Genomic DNA, 20,637 nt, shown 5'->3' with positions numbered 1-20,637 from the left:
CATAGGATAATCTATGATATTGACCATAAACAGCAAATCAGCATTGCTTGTGAAGAACAGTCAGCGAACAGATAGTAAGCCAGTATTTCTGCATTCATGTATGCTTGTGTGGAAATCCTAAACTTCCTGGTGCATACGGAAGATGCAGAATTCTGATTTTTTTTTAAAATGTTGTTTACCCAATTTTCACAACCAGTTTACCAAAGAACTCCACTAAAACTACACAATTTGCATATAACATTCACAAACAGAACAAATGCGAGCAGAAATCTAAAAAGGAATACAAAAAATGAAGGATGACAATAAACATATTTTAACATAAATATCTAACATTCAATATGGAATGAGCTATGTGTTTGGGAAATCTACTTTCATGCAATTTCTGTTTCTAACTTCAGGAATATTATCTACCAAGTTATCACCCTGGGCATATCCGTCTAAATCATATGGCATAATTCCTAATTCAAATTCTCCTCAGCAGTTAAAATTGAACATATTTTTAGCAGTCAATGTTCAATTTGAGAAAACTGAGAACTATATTACTTTGGAAAATATATGGTCAACATTTCTGGTTGTTTCAGGTGCTAAGCAACCAAAGAAATATATTGCAGGAATGTACATTCAGCATCAACAGTATCGATAATGAAATAACTGACAACATGGATCTTACAATACAAGCTGACAATATGAAAAACTTACCATTCACTGGGTTTGGGAGATCAGCTGCTGCTCTCTCTTGCTGGGCATCATTTTCCTCATTATTGTTGTTATTGACATTAGCATGATTATTTTGGTGGTTATCATTATCATTGTTGGAATTTTGATTGCTAACAAGAGCAGACGAAACACCGATTCCTGTGCCAGCACTCAAACCAACACGAGCACAGCCCTGAAACAATGGATAAGCAAACAGTTACTTTTCCAATTTCACTTTAAGTGATTTATGAGATAGAAATTGGTATATTCAGCTCCCTATGTCAGAAAAAATCAATGTTTTTCTTCCAACCAAATATTATATTACATAAAATGTAACAAAAAATTGGATGCTGGTGCAGGAAGCTTATTAGTCAATTTTCAGAATGGCAAACAAACAGGGTGTCACAAGGAACAGTACAGAAACCTCATGTTTAAAAAGAAATCTGTACCAATGATTGAGACAAAGGGACTGGGTTGATTTGAAGTTTGCTGTTGATACAGATGAGTGAGAAAGTAACATTTGAGAAGGACACAAAGTATGTTCACCAGGTTAATTCTTGCTATTGAGGGAGTGCAGCGTAGGTTTACAAGGTTAATTCCCGGGATGGCGGGTCTGTCATATGCTGAGAGACTGGAGCGGCTGGGCTTGTATACTCTAGAATTTAGATGAGAGGGCATCTTATTGAAACATATAAGATTATTAAGGGTTTTGACACGCTAGAGGCAGGAAACATGTTCCCGATGTTGGGGGGGTCCAGAACCAGGGGCCACAGTTTAAGATTAAGGGGTAAGCCATTTAGAACGGAGATGAGGAAACACTTTTTCACACAGAGAGTTGTGAGTCTGTGGAATTCTCTGCCTCAGAGGGCGGTGGAGGCCAGTTCTCTGGATACTTTCAAGAGAGAGCTAGGTAGGGCTCTTAAAGATAGCGGAGTCAGGGAATATGGGGAGAAGGCAGGAACGGGGTACTGATTGTGGATGATCAGCCATGATCACATTGAATGGCAGTGCTGGCTCGAAGGGTCGAATGGCCTCCTCCTGCACCTATTGTCTGTAAAGGATTTTGGACAGGTTGAGCGAGTGCACAAAATTATGATAGATGTAGCACAGTTTAGAGAATTGTCTATCCTATGTAAACAGTATTGAATTGATGCACTCAGAGATCTAATGGCCCTGTCTCACGGTGCGAGTCCGCCCACGAGTGATCCCGAGTTTAAAACAAATCAAACTCGTGGTAATCACGTAGAATTAACGTAGCGGGAACGTCGGAACTCCTAATGCTAATGCAGGTAATCGGGAAACTTGTTAACTTGTGAAAATCTTTCAACATGATGAAAGATTTCCACAAGTCAAATTTACTCTTGAAGTAAAAATTTTAAACTTTACAACTTAACACCTTGTAAGAATGTAGTAGCCCGTGAGTTTACCGTAGTGACTCGTTAGTCTACCGTGGGCACTCTTTAACTCAGCGGGACAGGCAGTATCTCTGGTGAGAAGGAATGGGTGACGGGATGACGTTTCCAAAATTCTGCTGCGTCTTTGTGTTACTCCAGCACTGTGTGTTCACTTTTTGTCAACCAGCATCTGCCCTTTCTTGTGTATGACATTATTTGAATCCGTGGCAGTTGATTGTCGCTCCCTTCAGTTTCCCAGAGGGTCGGGACAGGGGGGGGGGGGGACGGGGGAGATGCTGCCTAGTGACGATCTCATTTATCCAACGAGTTACGCTCTCTTTAAGGATTAATTTCTAAATAACCCGCCAATTTCTCTTCATTCGCTGTTATATTCGAGAACTGCTCCAGACGAACTGCTGGATTTGAATTTTTTTCCTCCCGCGGGTAAAAGGAAAAAAATGCACTTAAAGCACCAGCGGTGGGGTAGAGGTGTACGACCAACGGACGGGGCGATATTATCCAGAATTAGTAAAATAAAACAAAACTTGGAGTACTGAATAATGGCACAGATTTGAGAGGTGCAGGAAGGAACTGCATATGCTGGTTTAAACCGAAGATAGGCTCAAAAACCTGGGGTAACTCAGCGGGACAGGCAGCATCTCTGGAGAAAAGGAATGGGCGAGATTTCGGGTCGAGACCCTTCTTCAGACTGCAGTCTGCAGTCGCCTAGTCCATTTCTCCAGCGATGCTGCCTGACCCGCTGAGTTACTCCAGCTTTTCGTGTCTCTCTACGGATTTGAGAGAGTGAGATTCACTGCCAGACATCGTCGGTATATTAAATGTACAAGAGTCGTTTCACATGACCGTAGTCAAGGAAACAGCAGCGTACCAATAGTCCGATTATTGTAGCGGTATAAGCAAAGACATCTTTGCTGTCCGTTTTTGGGGTTTCATATATTTGTTCTTCCCCCCCTCCCCCCCACCTTTCCCTCCCAACTCCAGTCCCGTCCCGACCCCCTGGGAAACTAAAGGGAGCGACAATCAACTGCCACGGATACAAATAATGTCATACACAAGAAAGGGCAGATGCTGGTTGACAAAAAGTGAACACACAGTGCTGGAGTAACACAAACACGCAGCAAAATTTTGGAAACGTCCTCCCGTTACCCATTCCTTCTCTCCAGAGATGCTGCCTGTGTTAAAGAGAGCCCACGGTAGACTCACGAGTCACTACGGTAAACTCACGGGCTACTACGTTCTTACAACGAGTTTAAAAGTTTAAAATTTTTACTTCAAGAGTAAATTTGACTCATGGAAATCTTTCATCATATTGAAAGATTTTCACAAGTTAACAAGTTTCCCGAGTACCTGCCATTAGCGTTACGAGTTCCAACGTTCTCGCGACGTTAATTCTACGTGATTACCACGAGTTTGATTTGTTTTAAACTCGGGATCACTCGTGGGTGGACTCTCACCGTGGGTGGACTCGCGCCGTGAGACAGGGGTTTTAGAGTCTAAAATACAAGAAAGACAAATTTAGCAAGTAGGTGCAGCCATCAATTCAGAAAACATGTAGAATACTAGTTTTTGTTAAAGAGGGAATGGTGGGCGGCGCGACTCACGTCGCAGCGGCCTCTGCAGTCCGTCTGTCTTTTTATTATTTTCTGTCTCGTTTCAATGTAGTTTTTATTTTATTATTTTTGAAGGGGTATGTGTGGGGGGCGGGGAAACTTTAAAATCTTTCCCCTGCACGGGAGACCCGACCTTTTCTTTGTCGGGTCTCCGTTGTCTTTGGGGCTGCCACGTGGAGCGGCCTCCAGCAGGAACGACCTGGGGCTCCAGTCGCGGAGCTGCGGACTTACGTACCATCACGAAGCTGGCCGAGTCCGGAGCGGGTGGAGCGGTGGTGGAGCGCTGCTGTGACCCGACCCCCGGAGATTCGGAGGCTCCAACCGCAGGTCTGGCAGACAGGAACACCGGGAGCCGACGGGACCCTGCTGGGAGACCGCTTTTCGGGGCTTCCGCAACGGCGACTTCTCCCGCCCGAGTTGCGGGGATAAGATTACCTGGAGCGGGGCCTTACATCACCGCCCCGCGCGGCTTGGAATGGCTGCGGGACTTTGCTAACGCCCGCCGGGGGCTCCAACAACAAGACCCGGAGCGTGGCCTTGCATCACCCGGCGTGGCTTTAATGGCCGCGGGATAATTACCATCGCCCGCCGGGGGCTTTGACTCTGACATCGGGGGGGGGAGAGGGGAGTGCACGGGAGAGATACGTTTTTTGCCTTCCATCACAGCGAGGAGGAGATGCGCTGTGATGGATGTCTGTGTAAATTGTGTTGTGTCTTGGGTCTTTTTCTTTTTGTATGTATGACTGCAGAAACAACATTTCATTTGGACCTCAACGAGGTTCAAATGACAAATAAAATTGTGTTGTATTGTATTGAGCACAAAAGTAAGGAAGATCTGATACTGGCCTGAAGAGTTTAAGGTAGAATTGCAGTTTCATTACTCAGTAATGATGTATGTGGCTTGTGACAGTGAGACAAATAATTTCTAATTTTATGAATGCATCTAATAGGTTATCTAAGGAGTAAAGATTGAGTATATTGAGCCTCCACTCAATGGAGTGTGGAAGAGTGAGAGGTGACCTGATGAAACTTACAAGATCAAGGTTATATTTTAAAAGAATGTTTTCACTGCTGTGGAAATCTAGGACATGATAGTTTGGATTTATTTTCATAAATATCTCAAAATACCAAAGTATTCTGGACAATCAGAAAATATAGCATATTAAGTCAAGCCAGCAGTTTAGGTTCACGAGATTAATTACGGACTGTCATATGTTGAAAGAATGGACGACTGGGCTTGTATACACTGGAATTTATGATGAGAGGGGATCTTATTGAAACATAAAATTATTAAGGGATTGGAAACGCTAGAGGCAGGAAACATGTTCCCGATGTTGGGGGAGTCCAGAACCGAGGGGTCACTGTTTAAGAATAAGGGGTGGGCCATTTAGAACGGATGAAGAAAAACCTTTTCACCCAGAGAGTTGTGAATCTGTGGAATTCTCACCATCGCAAGGCAGTGGAGGCCAATTCTCTGGATGCTTTCAAGAGGGTTAGATAGAGCTCTGAAAGATAGCGGAGTCAAGGGCTATGTGGAGAAGGCAGGAACGGGGTACTGATTGTGGATGATCAGCCATAATCACAATGAATGGCAGTGCTGGCTCGAAGGGCCGAATGGCCTACTCCTGCACCTATTGTCTATTTATAGAGTGATTCTTTTGTTCTTACAAAAGCAATAATCATACCTTTGGAGGCTCCCGGAACATTTGATCCAATGAAATAAACTCCAAACTTGGCAGCATTTCTATAAATTGACTGAATGATTCTAATTTAATGGCATGGCAACGGACTAGTGTAAGATCCACTAAGCGAATCCACCGTGAATGGTCTATAAAATATTAAAAGTTTATATTTAGAGAAAATAATACATTTAACTAATATTTATGAATACTGCTATTCTTCACATACATTGAAAATTCAGTAAAAAGAGCATATTAAAGCACCAGAGTATAATTGGTCCTGGAATTCAAATACCTCTTTGGTTAAGTCTGTATCATTTAAAAAAATCAATCCTCAAAGAACAGTGCTTAAAGTTAAGATGTAGAAACAAGGAACTGCAGATGCTGGTTTACACAAAAGTTCACAAAGTGCTGGAGTAATTCAACGTGTCAGGCAGCAGCTCTGCATAACATGAATAGGTGATATTTTGGGTTAGAGAAGACCCCTCTTTGTGGGGGGGGGGGAAGAAATCTGAAAGACAGGAGAGGGAAGACAAAGTGTAGAATGTAATAGGTGGACTCAGCAGAGTGTTTTCTTTTTGACAGGCAGATGGTTAGAACAAAGGTCAGAGATAAAGGAAGGTGGTGTGAGACAGGTGGATTGAAAAATTGCAAATTGAGAAGCCAGAGGAAGAAATGGGGGGGGGCGGGGAGATTGGGAAGGAGGACAGAAATGGTGCAAATCCAACTGGGTCACTGAGTGGGAGGAAGAGAAAGGGATTGTTCGTGGTTACCCAAAATCTGAAAATTCAATGTTCTTACCGTTGGGTTGCAAGCTACCCAGGCAGAATATAAGGCGTTGTTCCTTCAGTTTGCTTGTGGCCGCACGCTAGCAAAGGAGGTGGCCCATTACGGAAAGATCAGTATGGGAGTCGGAAGGGGAGTTAAAATGGTTCGCAACCAGTTCTAGTAGATCTTGGCGGGCTGCGCACAAATGTTTGGCAAAGCAGTCGCCAGGTCTTTGCTTGCTCTCATTAATGTACTACATCTTCTTCTCGCAAAGCTATGATTCTTCATTTACAATGTTCAAACATATTTATCAATGTTACAGCACTTGCAAGTAATTCAGGACAAGCTCTTGAATTTTTTGGATATTTTTATAAATCTTCAACCAATTTATCAATTTTGCTGATGCAATTTGAAATGAAGTAGCTCTAATACAATTTGGGAGATATCATGTACATATACCTTGTATGTAATCTAACAGTAATTTTTTTTAAATTGTGTCTTATGTCACCAGCATTTTTCAATTTCATTTTCTGACATCCATTCAATTATGCCTGAATTTAGTGGAGTAAAGAATAAGGTATAGTTCTGGATTCAAAGTGACTTTAATAAAATTTGCTGGTTGTGTAGTATTACTGGACAATTAGGTACAATTAGTTATCTCTGGCCATTGTAAGTGGCAGCTTTCTGATCAACTTAAATCACTTTTGTTTTAATTTTAAATGGCAATTTTAAACAACTGATCAATATCTGTTCAAATTATTGTTGGTTAAGTCACGTACTTCAAATAAAAATGTATATGGATAATATAACTGCAGAATTTCTAAAATTTAAGTGTACCTGTAATCCAATTGTGTGCATTGTGGAGATGTGGACAGTTATAAATAAGTAAATATTTGATGCATGGAAATACTTCATTTACAGCTTTCATCCCAATATCTGTAATGATGCCAGGATTTTCTATAACATCTGCCAATCCATGCTTCACTAATTCAACATTGTTCATTTTACCTGGTAAAAATAAAAATACATCTTGTAAATTATACATCTTAGCTTGAATATGGGCGTTTCCGTAAATACAGCACTCAGTAGTGAAACTGAAGGTCTCCAAACTTCCAGGTTATTTTCCTGTTTTTTTATGTAATATTCCCATTGTTTCATATCCTGCATTTTAAGTAGCATAGATCATGGCGTATAGCCAAAATAATGAGATGAAGCAAAAATAAATAAATATGTTTTTATAAAGAAAAATATCAGATTTGTCCCTGTGTTTTCTTGCATTTTTTGTGACATTTTTCTTGCAGGATTTAATCAAATCCTTAGGCTAATTTATACCAGAAAGATTACATTAATTTTGCAATTAAATAACTCTATATAAGCCAAATTCTGATTATGCTTATGATTTTTACCATTTATCACCCGATAAGATGGTTTTCTGATGCCCCAAGATTTTGAAGCAGAACGTGAGTAGTGGTGTCGCTTTTGTCATGTTGTAAAATGTATGATTTAAAAGCAGAGTAACTGTTTTTATATTTATTGTTTCTTTTTTTATTGTTTATCTTTTGTGTTTAAGCTTTCCATTGAATGACTTAATAATGAATAGAACATAAAATCATGAAATAAAAATCTAGTTTGTTCACCTATTTTAGTGATGTCCCATTCTGTAGTCCCTCCCATTGTCTAAGGTTGTCAATGCTATTTATAGCGCTATAACGGGGTTTTTTTTGCACTCGTCGCGATTTAAAAAAAAAGCAAACAATGCGATTATAATGACCCTGGCGTGAACTAAGGGCCTCAGGGTGGGTTAGGTGCCGACATTATCTAAGGGAGCTTAGAAATCAGTCAGTGCCCCATATGTCATAAACATTTTTTCTCTCTCTTTTTTAAATTTGAAAATATTAAATTTTGGTTGATTTGATCATAAATTAACTGAAAAGGATCATAGGTAGACCCATTGTGGTATTTTATTATGATATAACTCAAATTTGGCCACCCATTACACTTATTTACGGAAATAATAATAATATTATTTATAGAGCACTTTAAAAACAATCATAGTTGCAACAAAGTGCTGTACATCACTAATCATTGACAAAAAAGTTAATACACACCAATAATAACAATTAAAAGATGAAGTAAAGATATTCAAAATAAAGAAATATTAAAAACACTAAAAACAGGAGCAAAGTCTCATGCATGGTCAAAAGCCAGGGAGTATAAATGTGTTTTAACACTGACTTTGAAGATGGACAGTGAGGGGGCATGTCTGACGTGCAGCGGCAGAGCGTTCCAGAGTGCCGGAGCAGCAACAGAGAAGGCTCTATCCCCTCTGAGTTTCCGCTTAGACCTCGGTACCTCCAGGAGCAGCTGATCAGCAGGAGCGTATGGGTGGAGCAGCTCAGAGAGGTAAGGCAGGGCGAGCCCATTCAGAGATTTAAAAACAAATAACAGAATTTTAAAATGAACTCGAGAGTGCACTGGGAGCCAGTGGAGGGAGGCCAGCATTGGTGTTATGTGCTCCCTCTTTCGAGTTCCAGTTAAAAGGCGAGCAGCAGCATTCTGAACCAACTGGAATACCCATATGCAGAATCATTTTCATTTCAAACAAGCTGTCACATCTCTTTATCAAATAACCCCATTTACAATCAATGAATCAGAACCAGCTTAGGAGAAAAAAAATGTTAAATCCTTACATTGTAATAAAAATTCATCGACATATCCAAGGTGTAAGGTTTCAAACTGAGGGAATTCCAGCTCTGCCATTTTTAGTGCTGAGAAAACACCATCTTTGGTTAGTGAAGGTTGAATACGAACTTCGTGTAACCTGAAGTACAGCAAACAAAATGATTCTTTCATTAGTAAAGTTGTTAATTTGTTAAAATGTTATATTATTGATCTTGTGTGGCAAATAATGAAATGCCACATGGTAAATTTCTGTTCCCACATAATGGAATGATGTTCAAAGTATTAATTACCCAAAAGATTTTTCCATTTATTCACAAATTAGTAATATGGACGATAGGTTCTGAGATGTTAATGTTGAGGTGCAGAAAAGATTTCCAATTAATTTTTCATAAAAAGCAATAAAATGTGAACATTTTACTCAAATAGTAAGTTTAACTATGGGATACACATTACGAGTTGTAAACAGGAGTCATACACGTTATGTGATCCAAAATCATCTTTAATCAGTATGCACTCTAGCAGCACAGTGGATGATTAGTTGTCAGAGCATCCTGACTGCTGCACGAACTGAGCAGTGCAGGAAGTAGGTGTTAGTATAAATGTTACAGTAAGGTGGGGTTAGTGATGCTAATTTATATATGATTGGTTGACATGCATAAACCAATCTACATCCTTCCCCCTAAAGACTAAGTGTAAAGGGCACCCATGCCATTAGAGTTAAACATATTCGCCATATCTATCAGGCGGTCTACAAACACGGCCCGAACGCGTACGGACCAAACCCTCTCCCCCCTCTCCTGAAGCATTAGGCGGATTGGGAGGACCCGGAAGCGAGAAAGGAGCGGGAGAGACTTGTGGTGACTGAAAGGGGAAACATGCAGGGGGGGAAACCCTGTGGTTAGTCACAACCGCAGGACGTGGAGGGGTGTAAGGCATGCGGGGATCGGTAGAGGGCACGGCAACAGGCGGCTGGAATGGAAGCGGTGGAGCATGGAGCTGGTGGCGGACGGGGTTCCCGCACAGCAAGCAAGTGTTGCCGACTTCTGCGGTAAACTGCTCCCTCATAGTCCACAAGGTAAGATCGCGGTTCGTCAGCTGGGCCGACAACAGTACCCAGATGGGAGTGTCCCATAGAAGTTTGTAAACGAACGACCTGGCCCAGCAGTAGAGGCTTTAGTGGTTTGCTGGATTTGTCATATGATCGTTTCTGGATGTCGTGCTTCTCCTGAATACGTTTCTGGATAGTAGCAGGCTTCAGCATCCGTGGTACCTGCTGTTGCTGAGCAATCGGAACCGGACGTCTTGTCATTCTGGACATCAGTCGCTGGGCTGGTGAACCCAGGGTTCCGTCTCTGGCAATGTTTGTGAGATTCAAAAGATCAAGATACACGTCCGAGTTTGCAAGGCGCGCTCACTCTAACAGTTGTTTGGCGCTTCTAACAGCTCGCTGAGCGAGTCCGTTAATCTGTGGGTACTCGGGGCTGCTCGTGACGTGGTGGAAGTTCTATCGGTTTGCAAAGAACTTGAACACATGGCTGGTGAACTGTCTACCATTGTTGGTTTGCAAGCGAACGGGTGAACCGAATGTAGAGAAGTGCCTCTTTAGTTTTCGGATGACCATCTCGGATGTGATGGAGGTCAGCAGGTCGAGTCAATGAGAACGAGGTAGTGCTTTCCTCATCATTTGAAAATGTCTGCCGCCACCGACGTCCAGGCCAAAGCTGGTGAAGGTTGTTGCAGAAGGGGCTGCCTCTGCTGATGAGGTGTGAGGATGTTGCAGTTGGGGCAGGAGGCTGTTCCGTCCCTTATGTACTTGGCCATCCCCGGCCAGAACAGGCTCTGCGCGCGTGCCAGTGTGGCATCAGTTCCTGGGTGTCCGCTGTGTGCCTCTTTGTAGTGGATGATTAGACTAATCTCCAATTGGAGGGTTCGAATCCCACTTCTGACACCATGTAAACAGGAGTCATATGAGTTATGTGATCCAAAATCATCTTTAATCAGTATGCAGACTCTAGCAGCATAGTGGATGATTAGTTGTCAGAGCATCTTGACTGCTGCACGGACTGAGCAGTGCAGGAAGTAGGTGTTAGTATAAATGTTACAGTAAGGTGGGGTTTGTGATGCTAACTTATATATGATTGGTTGGCATGCATAAACCAATCTACAGGAGTGAATTAGATAATTACATGAACATAACATTAAAAATCATTGGGAAAGAATAAGATTAGACTAAATTTTCTGTGATTCTATGATGTACCAATATTTGATTCCATCCTGAGATGCCACCTGTCCTGCTGAGTTACTGCAGCAATTTGTGTCTATCTTCAAAATAAACCAGCACCAGCAGTTCCTTCCTACAAGCTTTGTCTGCTCCACTGCAAAATCTCCTCAAAGTACACCTATTTTGTATAAGGGTCCTGACCCAAAACGTCACCCATTCCTTCTCTCCAGAGATGCTGCCTGTCCTGCTGAGTTACTCCAGCATTTTGTGTCTACCTTCGATTTAAACCAGAATCTGCAGTTCTTTCTTAACTATTCTGAATAAGTTCTCCTCCTCTCAGAAAGGTCTCGGCCAGAAACATCATCCATTCCTTCTATCCAGAGATGCTGCCTGTGAGTTACTTCAGCATTTTGTGTCTATCTTTGATTCCTGAAGCTAATTAAGTTTCAGGTTTTACCTAATGTGTAGGAAGGAATTGCAGATACTAGTTTACACTGTAGACACAAAATGCAGGAGTAACTCAGCGGGGATAGGCAGCATCTCTGGATAGAAGGAATGGGTAACGTTTCGGGTCGAGACCCTTCTGAGACCAGAAGGAATTAAACCATTCCTGGATAGAAGGAATGAGACCATTCCTTCTATCCAGAGATGCCGCCTATTCCATTGAGTTAATCCAGCATTTTAAGTCTATCTTAGGCTTTGCCGAATATCAACCAGGTGGCAGAGGAATGTCCATATAAATATTGCAAAGCAACATTATTACATGCATAAAAATCCCTTCTGTTTTGCAAGTTTTTAAATAAAAATCGGTTTGTCCCACGAATCTACTATGACAAATGTTCAACTGAAGAATATCTTTACCTTCGGTTAACAATCTGAAGACACATCTTTTCCTATACTGTCACAACATAATTGATTTGTTAATGTTTCTTTTTTTTTTAAATGTATGATATAAAACTTCCAGCAGACAACAATCTTTACAACTTTTCACGTGGCAACTCTTTTCCAACATGTTGGAGTAACATGCTATATGTTAATAAAATCTGATCAACAACACCACATGTAAAACAAATGATATCTTTGATTTCTTTTTAAAAGGCGAATGTACTTTATTTCACACTTATGCTACACCTTTGTTTTTTTTAAGGAAATGGAATTTGAGATGATTAAAGAAAAACCCCCCAAAAAAACATGATCATGAAATGTAAATGTCATCCACAAACAAGTATTATTTCCAGTTATGCAGTGCACCTCTGTACTGTTATGGAAAATATTGCATAAACTTACCTACGTGCAGCAGTAATAATGAGGTAGCCAAGGTCAACTTCAAGTGCATTTTTGCATGCTCCAAATACAATAGTATGCAGATTCCTGAAACCACCTATGAAGAAAAGCAATTGATTTTAGGGGGCCAATATTGAAGCAACATAAGCACAGGCTCAGTTATTCAATTTTCTTTTGTTAAAAATTAGTCTTGTCTAACCTTCATACCTCAGATCATTTGAGCTCAGATCATTCTCTAGATAGAATTGTGTCTTAATATGCTTTCTGATTGTCTATCCTTAACCTGTGATAAACACAATGTTTGGTGAACCACCTGAGCATAAAATCCTGCTGGAGGAATTGTTTTTAGGTAGTGGATTATTTTAAGCCTTCAAAATCTTATTTCGCTCTTGAACAGTTTCAGAGTATCAGATCCAACCTCACTTAAAAGTTAAAATAAATAAATGAATTGATTTATAGTGAACTAAACAATTAATGTTGATAAAATACTTATATTTTATCTCTTGGAGTAAACCAAAATAGTTAAGTCTGTAACTTTATAGAATTAAAAACATATGGAAATCATTTTTCTATATTTCTATTTAAGAAAATGAGACTGAACTTTGGCAAAGATAGAAAATAAATGTAGTATTGGATTTGCATTGAATAATCCACAAGGCAAATTGGGGCGAATGTATTATGGATGGCTAATCCGTTTCCACAAATATTGCGCGATCACTGTTGAAAATCATTCCCAGTGATTCTCCTACCTCTTGAGAATACCAACCTGTATCCTCTGAAATTACAAATCCATCAATCGGGTTTTACAGTTATCCACGTAGAAGAACTTGGTACAAATCTCATAAACATAGAACACAGACCAGTACTGCAAAAGAACAAGTCCTTCAGCCATAATGTCTGTGCTGAATATTATGCTGACCAACTCTTATCTGCCTGCTCATAATCCATACCCCACATATGCCTATCCAAAGGTCTCTTTAATGCCTTTATCTTGTCTGCCTCAACCACTCCCTATGGTCATAAGGTCATAGGGAATAGGAGTAGAATTGGGCCATTCGGCCCATCAAGTCTATTTCACTATTCAATCATGACTGATCTATCTCTCCCTCATAACCCCATTCTCCTGCCTTCTCCTCATAACCTCCGACACCAGTAGCTCGTTCCAGGCACTCACCACCCTCTGTGTAAAAACACTTGCACCAATCATCTCCTTTAAACTTTGCCCCTCTCAACGTAACACTATGTCGTCCAGTATTTGACTTTTCCATCCTGAAAAAAGATTTTGATTGTTTAACGTATCTATGACTCTCATAATTTTATAAACCTATCCAGTCTACATCAAACCTCCAGTGTTCCAGAGAAAATAATTCAAGTCTGTCCAACCCCTCCCTGTAGACACTACCCATTAATCCAGGCATTATTCTGGTAAACCTCCAGTGTATCCTTTTCCAAAGTCTCCACATCCTTCCTCTAATGGGACAACCAGAATTGCAAATGTGGCCTAAAAAAAGTCCTATAAAGTTGCATGACTTCCTGACTCTTATACTCAATCCCCTGACCTATGAAAGCAACCATACCATATTGTTTCTTTACATTCTATCGATGTGTTTTGGCACTTTCAGGAAGTTATGGACTTGGACCCCAAGATCCCTCTGTACATCAATGCTATTAAGGACCATATAATTATTTATTTATTTCCCCCTTGTATACGAGCTGTCAAAGTGCAACACCTCACACTTGCTCGGATTAAACTTCATCTACCATTTTTTTCCCTGCCATGTCTGTAGCTGATCTATATGTCACTGTATACTTTGACAACCTTTCTCACAGTCCACAACCCCAACAATCTTGGTGTCATCTGCAAATATAGTAATCAACCTGTCTGCGCATATGTCCAAGTCATTTATGTACATCACAAACAGCAGAGGTCCCACTATAGCCTTCAGCCTGAATATTGTCCTTTCACCACAGACCCTCTAACTTCTATCAGTAAGCCAGTTCTAAATCCATATAACAGTCACTGTTAATCACATCATGACTTTCTGAATTTTAAATGGGTGCTATTTCAAACTTAATGCAACACAAATACATCTCATCTGTTATCATCGACTTTCCAAAATGTTTAACAGGATAAAACATTCTTTTAGTTTTTTCATAATTAGTTAAGACCAAAGTTTTGATGCAATACTTTGAGTAAACAATTGCCAAATAAAAACTTTTGACATATTAATCCATTTTAGGCATAACGACAAGTCAGTACCTGATCTTGAGCTGTCCTCAACTACATGTTGAATCAAACCTCCAAGAAAAGGTACTCGAACCAGTTCCAAATGTTCCAAGTTCCTGGCTGAAGCTAACCCAGTCACCAGTGGAACATACTTTAAGGAATTGGTAGGACCTATAAAATAGAAGACAAACAGGTTGACTTAATTTAGAAATGTATAATTTGAACAAATTGTCTTAGTGCTAAAAATAAGGACAATGGGTTGCTATATCTATATTTCTATATATAGTACTAAAACTTTAATCTTGTTTATGTCTGTGTGCCTGTCTGTGTGCCTGCGTGTCATGCTCTGAATTACGGCAAAACGGTAGACGATGGAGCTACAATTTTTGGACCATCTTGCTCACCATTGTCCTGTGGAGTGGTGTGTCAAGGTTTGTTCAGATTGATGGTATATTTTACAAGTTATTCACATTTTGAACTTTACAAAATCCAGTTTGAGAAAAATCAGTTCAAGTTGCAGTGGCAGTTAGCAGCTTTGACGTCACAATGGGATCTCATTTACATAAACTGTCCACTTAACTTTTCACTGTAAAAAATCCAATTGCACTTGCTGGCCTAGCACATTACAGTGTTGCAAATTACAGGACACCGAGTCCTGGCAGCAAGTGCAGCTGGATTTTATAAAGTGTAGACAATTTTTAAAAGTTTAAAAAGAGTAAGGGTGAAGAGGGAGGGGGGGCGCTGGAGGATAAGGGGAAATGAGCAACTGCGCAGTTGGGGGCTATGGGCGAGTGATGGAATATTGCGTTGGGGAAACGGGTTGCGTTGGGGGAATGGGTGAGTGGTGGAATATTGCCTTGGGGAATGGGTTGTGTTGGGGGACCACCCCTCCCGTGGGGGCTATGGGTGAATGGTAAAATATTGCGTTGGGGGAATGGGTTGAGTTGGGGAACCAACGCGTCCCACTTGGTGTGATATATATATGTGTCATTTTTTATGTATGCGTTTCTGCCCATACGACAGCCAAAACAGTACACAATGGCGCAACAATTTTAGGCTCGCCTTACCACTACCAGTATCAAGTTTTGTTCGATTTGACAAAATATTTTCCTTAATAAACTTTAATTTACTTTATTCTCTACTTTACACTGTCAATCAACGCGGCAGTCGCGCCTGCGCAGTGCACTCCCACTTGCCGGGCCCATCAGCCGCCTCACAATTGAAAATGGCGCCGTCTCCACGCACACGTGGTGGGTCCGGTATCCGCGCCTGCGCAGTTGGGGGAGGATTGCCGGGTCGGGATCGCCATTTTAACATCCAGCGTCGTGTATAAGTGAGTGCTACTGGGGGGAATATTGCGTTGGGGAGGGGGACCCAACGGGTCCACGCTTGGTGTAGTAGCTTATAAAAGTATATTTTCTGCAACTTAAAAAGAAACATTTAAATTATTCTTTCTTAGTACCTGCACAATTCCTCATAACAAAAGTGCGTAAACTGACACAGAGAAAATCTTTGAAAGGCTGAGGTTTGATTAGTCGTACCCACTGCAGATACAGGTTCCTCAACATTGGGATAGAAGGAATTTCTGGAACATTTACTCCTAGAAGAAAAACACAACAATAAATTAATTCAAATTTACTGTCTTCTTTCAACAAGCAGATTTTAAAGCAAATAATCATAATTTCCTATTGCAAATTATCCATTGGAGAAAGGGCTTACCAACGAGATGAAGAGTTTGTATCTTCACTCCTATTGGAATTGTTAATTTGTTTTCTGGAGGGACTGGGAAAGCACCATCACGATTTCGAAATTTTCCCAAGATGTGGACCTGTGGCATGTAATTCCAGATGGCTTCTACTAATTCTAAATGGGAAGTTTCGACACCCTACCAAAATCAAAACCAAATTACGATGGCATGGAGGAAACAAAAATATAGCAACAAAATTAACAGCCAAAACCCATAAGATTTGCTTTGAATGTCCCTTAATCATCACAGTTCTATAACAAATGATGGTAAATTATACAGTTTAGCCAAATATCTCCACAATTGTCAGCAAAATTCATTTAGGATTTTCTGCAAGGAGGAAACTGAGATTCATTTTTTTCTTATTTAACTATTCCAGCAATGATTAGTTGTAACATAAATTGCTGCATTCCAACCGCACATTACTGAAACTGCAAAACAACGGCACCTACATTTGAAATTTACCAAAAAGATTTAATCCACAACAAGCTCCGACAATTGAAACCAGAATTTTTAGGTTGCCATCTGTTTTACTTTGAATTCCAGCTGTTTTATTTTGGTCAGCTGCACCAATAAAATGAAAATCATCATAGAAACATAGAAAATAGGTGCAGGAGTAGGCCATTCGGCCCTTCGAGCCTGCACCGCCATTCGATATGATCATGGCTGATCATCCAACTCAGTATCCCATCCCTGCCTTCTCTCCATACCCCCTGATCCCTTTAGCCACAAGGGCCACATTTAACTCCCTCTTAAATATAGCCAATGAACTGGCCTCAGCTACCTTCTGTGGCAGAGAATTCCACAGATTCACCACTCTCTGTGTAAAAAATGATTTTCTCATCTCGGTCCTAAAAGACTTCCCTCTTATCCTTGAACTGTGACCCCCTAGTTCTGGACTTCCCCAACATCGGGAATAATCTTCCTGCATCTTCCTGCATCTAGCCTGTCCAACCCCTTAAGAATTTTGTAAGTTTCTATAAGATCCCCCCCTCAATCTTCTAAATTCTAGCGTGTACAAGCCGAGTCCATCCAGTCTTTCTTCATATGAAAGTCCAGCCATCCCAGGAATCAGTCTGGTGAACCTTAGATGTACTCCCTCTATGGCAAGAATGTCTTTCCTCAGATTAGGAGACCAAAACTGTACGCAATACTCCAGGTGTGGTCTCACCAAGACCCTGTACAACAGCAGTAGAACCTCCCTGCTCTTATACTCAAATCCTTTTGCTATGAATGTTAACATACCATTCGCTTTCTTCACTGCCTGCTGCACATGCATTCCTACTTTCAATGACTGGTGTACCATGACACCCAGGTCTCGTTGCATCGCCCCTTTTCCTAATCGGCCACCATTCAGATAATAGTCTACTTTCCTGTTCTTGCCACCAAAGTGGATAACCTCACATTTATCCACATTATACTGCATCTGCCATGCATTTGCCCACTCACCCAACCTATCCAAGTCGCCTTGCAGCCTCCTAGCATCCTCCTCACAACTAATACTGCCCCCCAGCTTCGTGTCATCCGCAAACTTGGAGATGTTGCATTCAATTCCCTCATCCAGATCATTAATATATATTGTAAATAGCTGGGGTCCCAGCACTGAGCCTTGCGGTACCCCACTAGTCACTGCCTGCCATTCTGAAAAGGACCCGTTTACTCCTACTCTTTGCTTCCTGTCTGCCAGCCAGTTCTCTATCCACATCAATACTGAACCCCCAATAACGTGTGCTTTAAGTTTGTATACTAATCTTTAATGTGGGACCTTGTTGAAAGCCTTCTAAAAGTCCAGATATAACACATCCACTGGTTCTCCCTTATCCACTCTACTAGTTACATCCTCGAAAAAATCTATACGAATGCTAAAAGCCGGCTCTTGGAATTTGATTCATGTAAAAAGATAGGAATATTTTCAGTAAATACTGAAATCTATTCCTTTAGCCCTCAATGTATAAAAATAACTCCTGGTCCTTCTAGATACTCCAAAATGCTAATAAGGAGAATGTTCCACCATCTTGACCCATTGGCAGATGGAGAGTAATTTGTGGAAGGAAACAGTCCCTGACCTGCTGCTGCATTTATATCCAATTAAATATCTCATCATCACATCCCCAAAACCAAGATACTGATTTAGTGTGAGTTCAGCAAATATACTGCTTTTGAACATGTAAGAGAGGTGGTTAGAATTGTACAGATGGCCATCGCCTAGCGCTCTATTACACGTGGCCATGTCCAAATGTTTTCCAGTTCTTGCAGCATTTGAGCACAAAACATTGCACTTAAGAGTTGTGAATGGAATCGAATCCTATGCAATAACAGCCAGCATTCTCACTTCCGGTCTTATTTTTAAACTTCTAAATTGTACTGCTTATTGAAGATTAGTTTTACTTACAACTAGATTAGGGCAGGCTTGTAATGCTTCAAGTACACCTGGAATACTGAATGCATCATGCCCTCTTACTCGTCGCCTTTCTAAGTACCGAGGATGCAATCCATACAGTTGTTCCAAGTCAGGCATTTTCTTTAACAAAGTTAAAAAACTGGCATCGATGAATCCTGATATTGAATACATGAACAAGTTTATATTCATATTCATGCATTTAGAACTATGAACATTAAATTAAAGTTAATTATAAGATTTGTTAAACATTTTTCAAAACAATATGCATCTTTAATATATCTGATATCCAACTCATAGAATTATACTGCAAGGTGGGTTTTTTATAGGAGATGGGCCAATTCTCATAATTTCCAACTTTTATTAAGCCTACCAGAAGCAGGCAATCCAGAGTACAGGAAAGATGGGAAGGACAGAAAGCAATTCACATTGGAATTAAATCCAATACCTTCAGAAAACTGGTTACAAGCCAGAAATGGGAGAAATCTGGAAAAATATCAGGTTCTCATTCCCAATTATTTTAAACCCCAAATTATCATAGTATGGAGAAAGTAGATTTTGCTTAAAAAAAAGACAAAAGTAAAAGGCTGAAATGTAAAGAAACAGAGACTTGATAGTCTGCATACAAATCATTGAAGGTACAAAGGGCTGTCAGCCAACGAGTGGATATTTAAAATCATTAATAGAGGTATAGGATATAAAAGCAAATGGATGGGTTTATAATAAACCGTTATAAAATACTAGACCAAGTGGGATCCATAGGGTTCCCCAACGCAGGGGGGGGGGGGAGCGGGTGCAGGGATATTTAAAATTATTATTAGAGATATAGGATATAAAAGCAAAGGGATGGGTTTATAATACACCTTTATCAAATATTAATAAGGAGCTGACTGTAGAGCGAAGTTCAATTCTGGCACCACACATGAAGCCTTTTAAAATACAAAAATCCCTTCATCCATGGTAAAAATTAAGTAAAACTCTTCTATACATGAAGGGTTTTTCCTCAAGCTGTATGTGGTTTAGACTCAGATGAGGAGGGGGCATAATAAAATCTGCAGGTGATAGAAAATCTATTAAAAGCTGCCAAATGACATTTAATGCAGAGAAGAGTGCAGTGTAAATGATCTAATATAGAAAGGTAACATTCTATAAATTATATGAGGTTGATGAGTGTATATGAGACCCCATATATGGTTTCCATATGTTCAAATGCATAAAATGATAGGCAAGCTGGCAACATGGTTAAAAATTATATTCCTTCCAACAGACAAGGCTCAGAAGACACTTGACAAGGACACTCAAAATCATAACTGATTTGAGAGCGTTAATGAGGAATTTTCCCCACAAAAGAATTAGCGACTAGAAACGAAAGAGTCAGGAATTACAGCAGGATCTTGATCAGCTGGACAAGTGGGGCAAGGAATGAAAACTGGAGTTTAATCAGATAAGTATAATGTATTGTGTTTTGGGAAGTCAAACCGGGGTAAGACCTTCAGTGAACAGTAGGGTGCTGGGGAGTGTTGTAGAGCAGAGGAACCCAGGAATACAAGTACATAGTTCCCTGAAAGTGGTGTTGCAGGTAAATAGAATGGCGAAGGTGGCTTCTGGCACATTGGCCATCATCAGTGAGGGAATTTGAGTGATGAAAGCCAATTATGGTGTGATTATAAACCCTCTTCAAGACAGTAGGAAAATCAGATTATGGTACTTACAGAGGGGAGTTCCTGCTGTCTGCTACAGGGAAAGTCATCACCAGGATCCTGTTAAACTGTACTTTCCCAGTGGCTGAATAGCTGCTCACTAAACCTAAGTAAGCATTCTGTTCATCCAGATGTACAGTGGATATGTCCTTCATCAGATATAAATTCCAAGAGAAATGAGGGGGCAGCAAAAACCAATACACCAGTCCCTTA

General features: G+C 40.5%; 1 protein-coding gene across 5 annotated transcripts in view; it reads right to left on the bottom strand.

Annotated features, from left to right (window-relative positions):
* Nucleotides 1-20,637, bottom strand: part of fbxo38 (F-box protein 38) — a 77,534-nt gene that overhangs the window by 43,571 nt on the left and 13,326 nt on the right. For 4 of the 5 annotated variants that reach the window (XM_033029562.1, XM_033029564.1, XM_033029563.1 and 1 more), the window contains 9 exons: nucleotides 18,719-18,882; nucleotides 16,302-16,467; nucleotides 16,045-16,182; nucleotides 14,616-14,753; nucleotides 12,359-12,452; nucleotides 8,859-8,989; nucleotides 7,006-7,176; nucleotides 5,407-5,549; nucleotides 700-889 (listed from right to left, as the gene is read on the bottom strand). In XM_033029562.1, coding sequence (XP_032885453.1) covers nucleotides 700-889; nucleotides 5,407-5,549; nucleotides 7,006-7,176; nucleotides 8,859-8,989; nucleotides 12,359-12,452; nucleotides 14,616-14,753; nucleotides 16,045-16,182; nucleotides 16,302-16,467; nucleotides 18,719-18,882 — 1,335 coding nt within the window. The remainder of the gene's footprint in view (nucleotides 1-699; nucleotides 890-5,406; nucleotides 5,550-7,005; nucleotides 7,177-8,858; nucleotides 8,990-12,358; nucleotides 12,453-14,615; nucleotides 14,754-16,044; nucleotides 16,183-16,301; nucleotides 16,468-18,718; nucleotides 18,883-20,637) is intronic. The other variant, XM_033029566.1, reaches the window with a different exon arrangement.

This window comes from Amblyraja radiata, chromosome 11, assembly GCF_010909765.2.
Source record: "Amblyraja radiata isolate CabotCenter1 chromosome 11, sAmbRad1.1.pri, whole genome shotgun sequence".
Taxonomy (NCBI): Eukaryota; Metazoa; Chordata; class Chondrichthyes; order Rajiformes; family Rajidae; genus Amblyraja; species Amblyraja radiata.
Note: the sequence above shows the minus strand (reverse complement) of the source record. Positions and strands in the feature narration are given on the sequence as shown.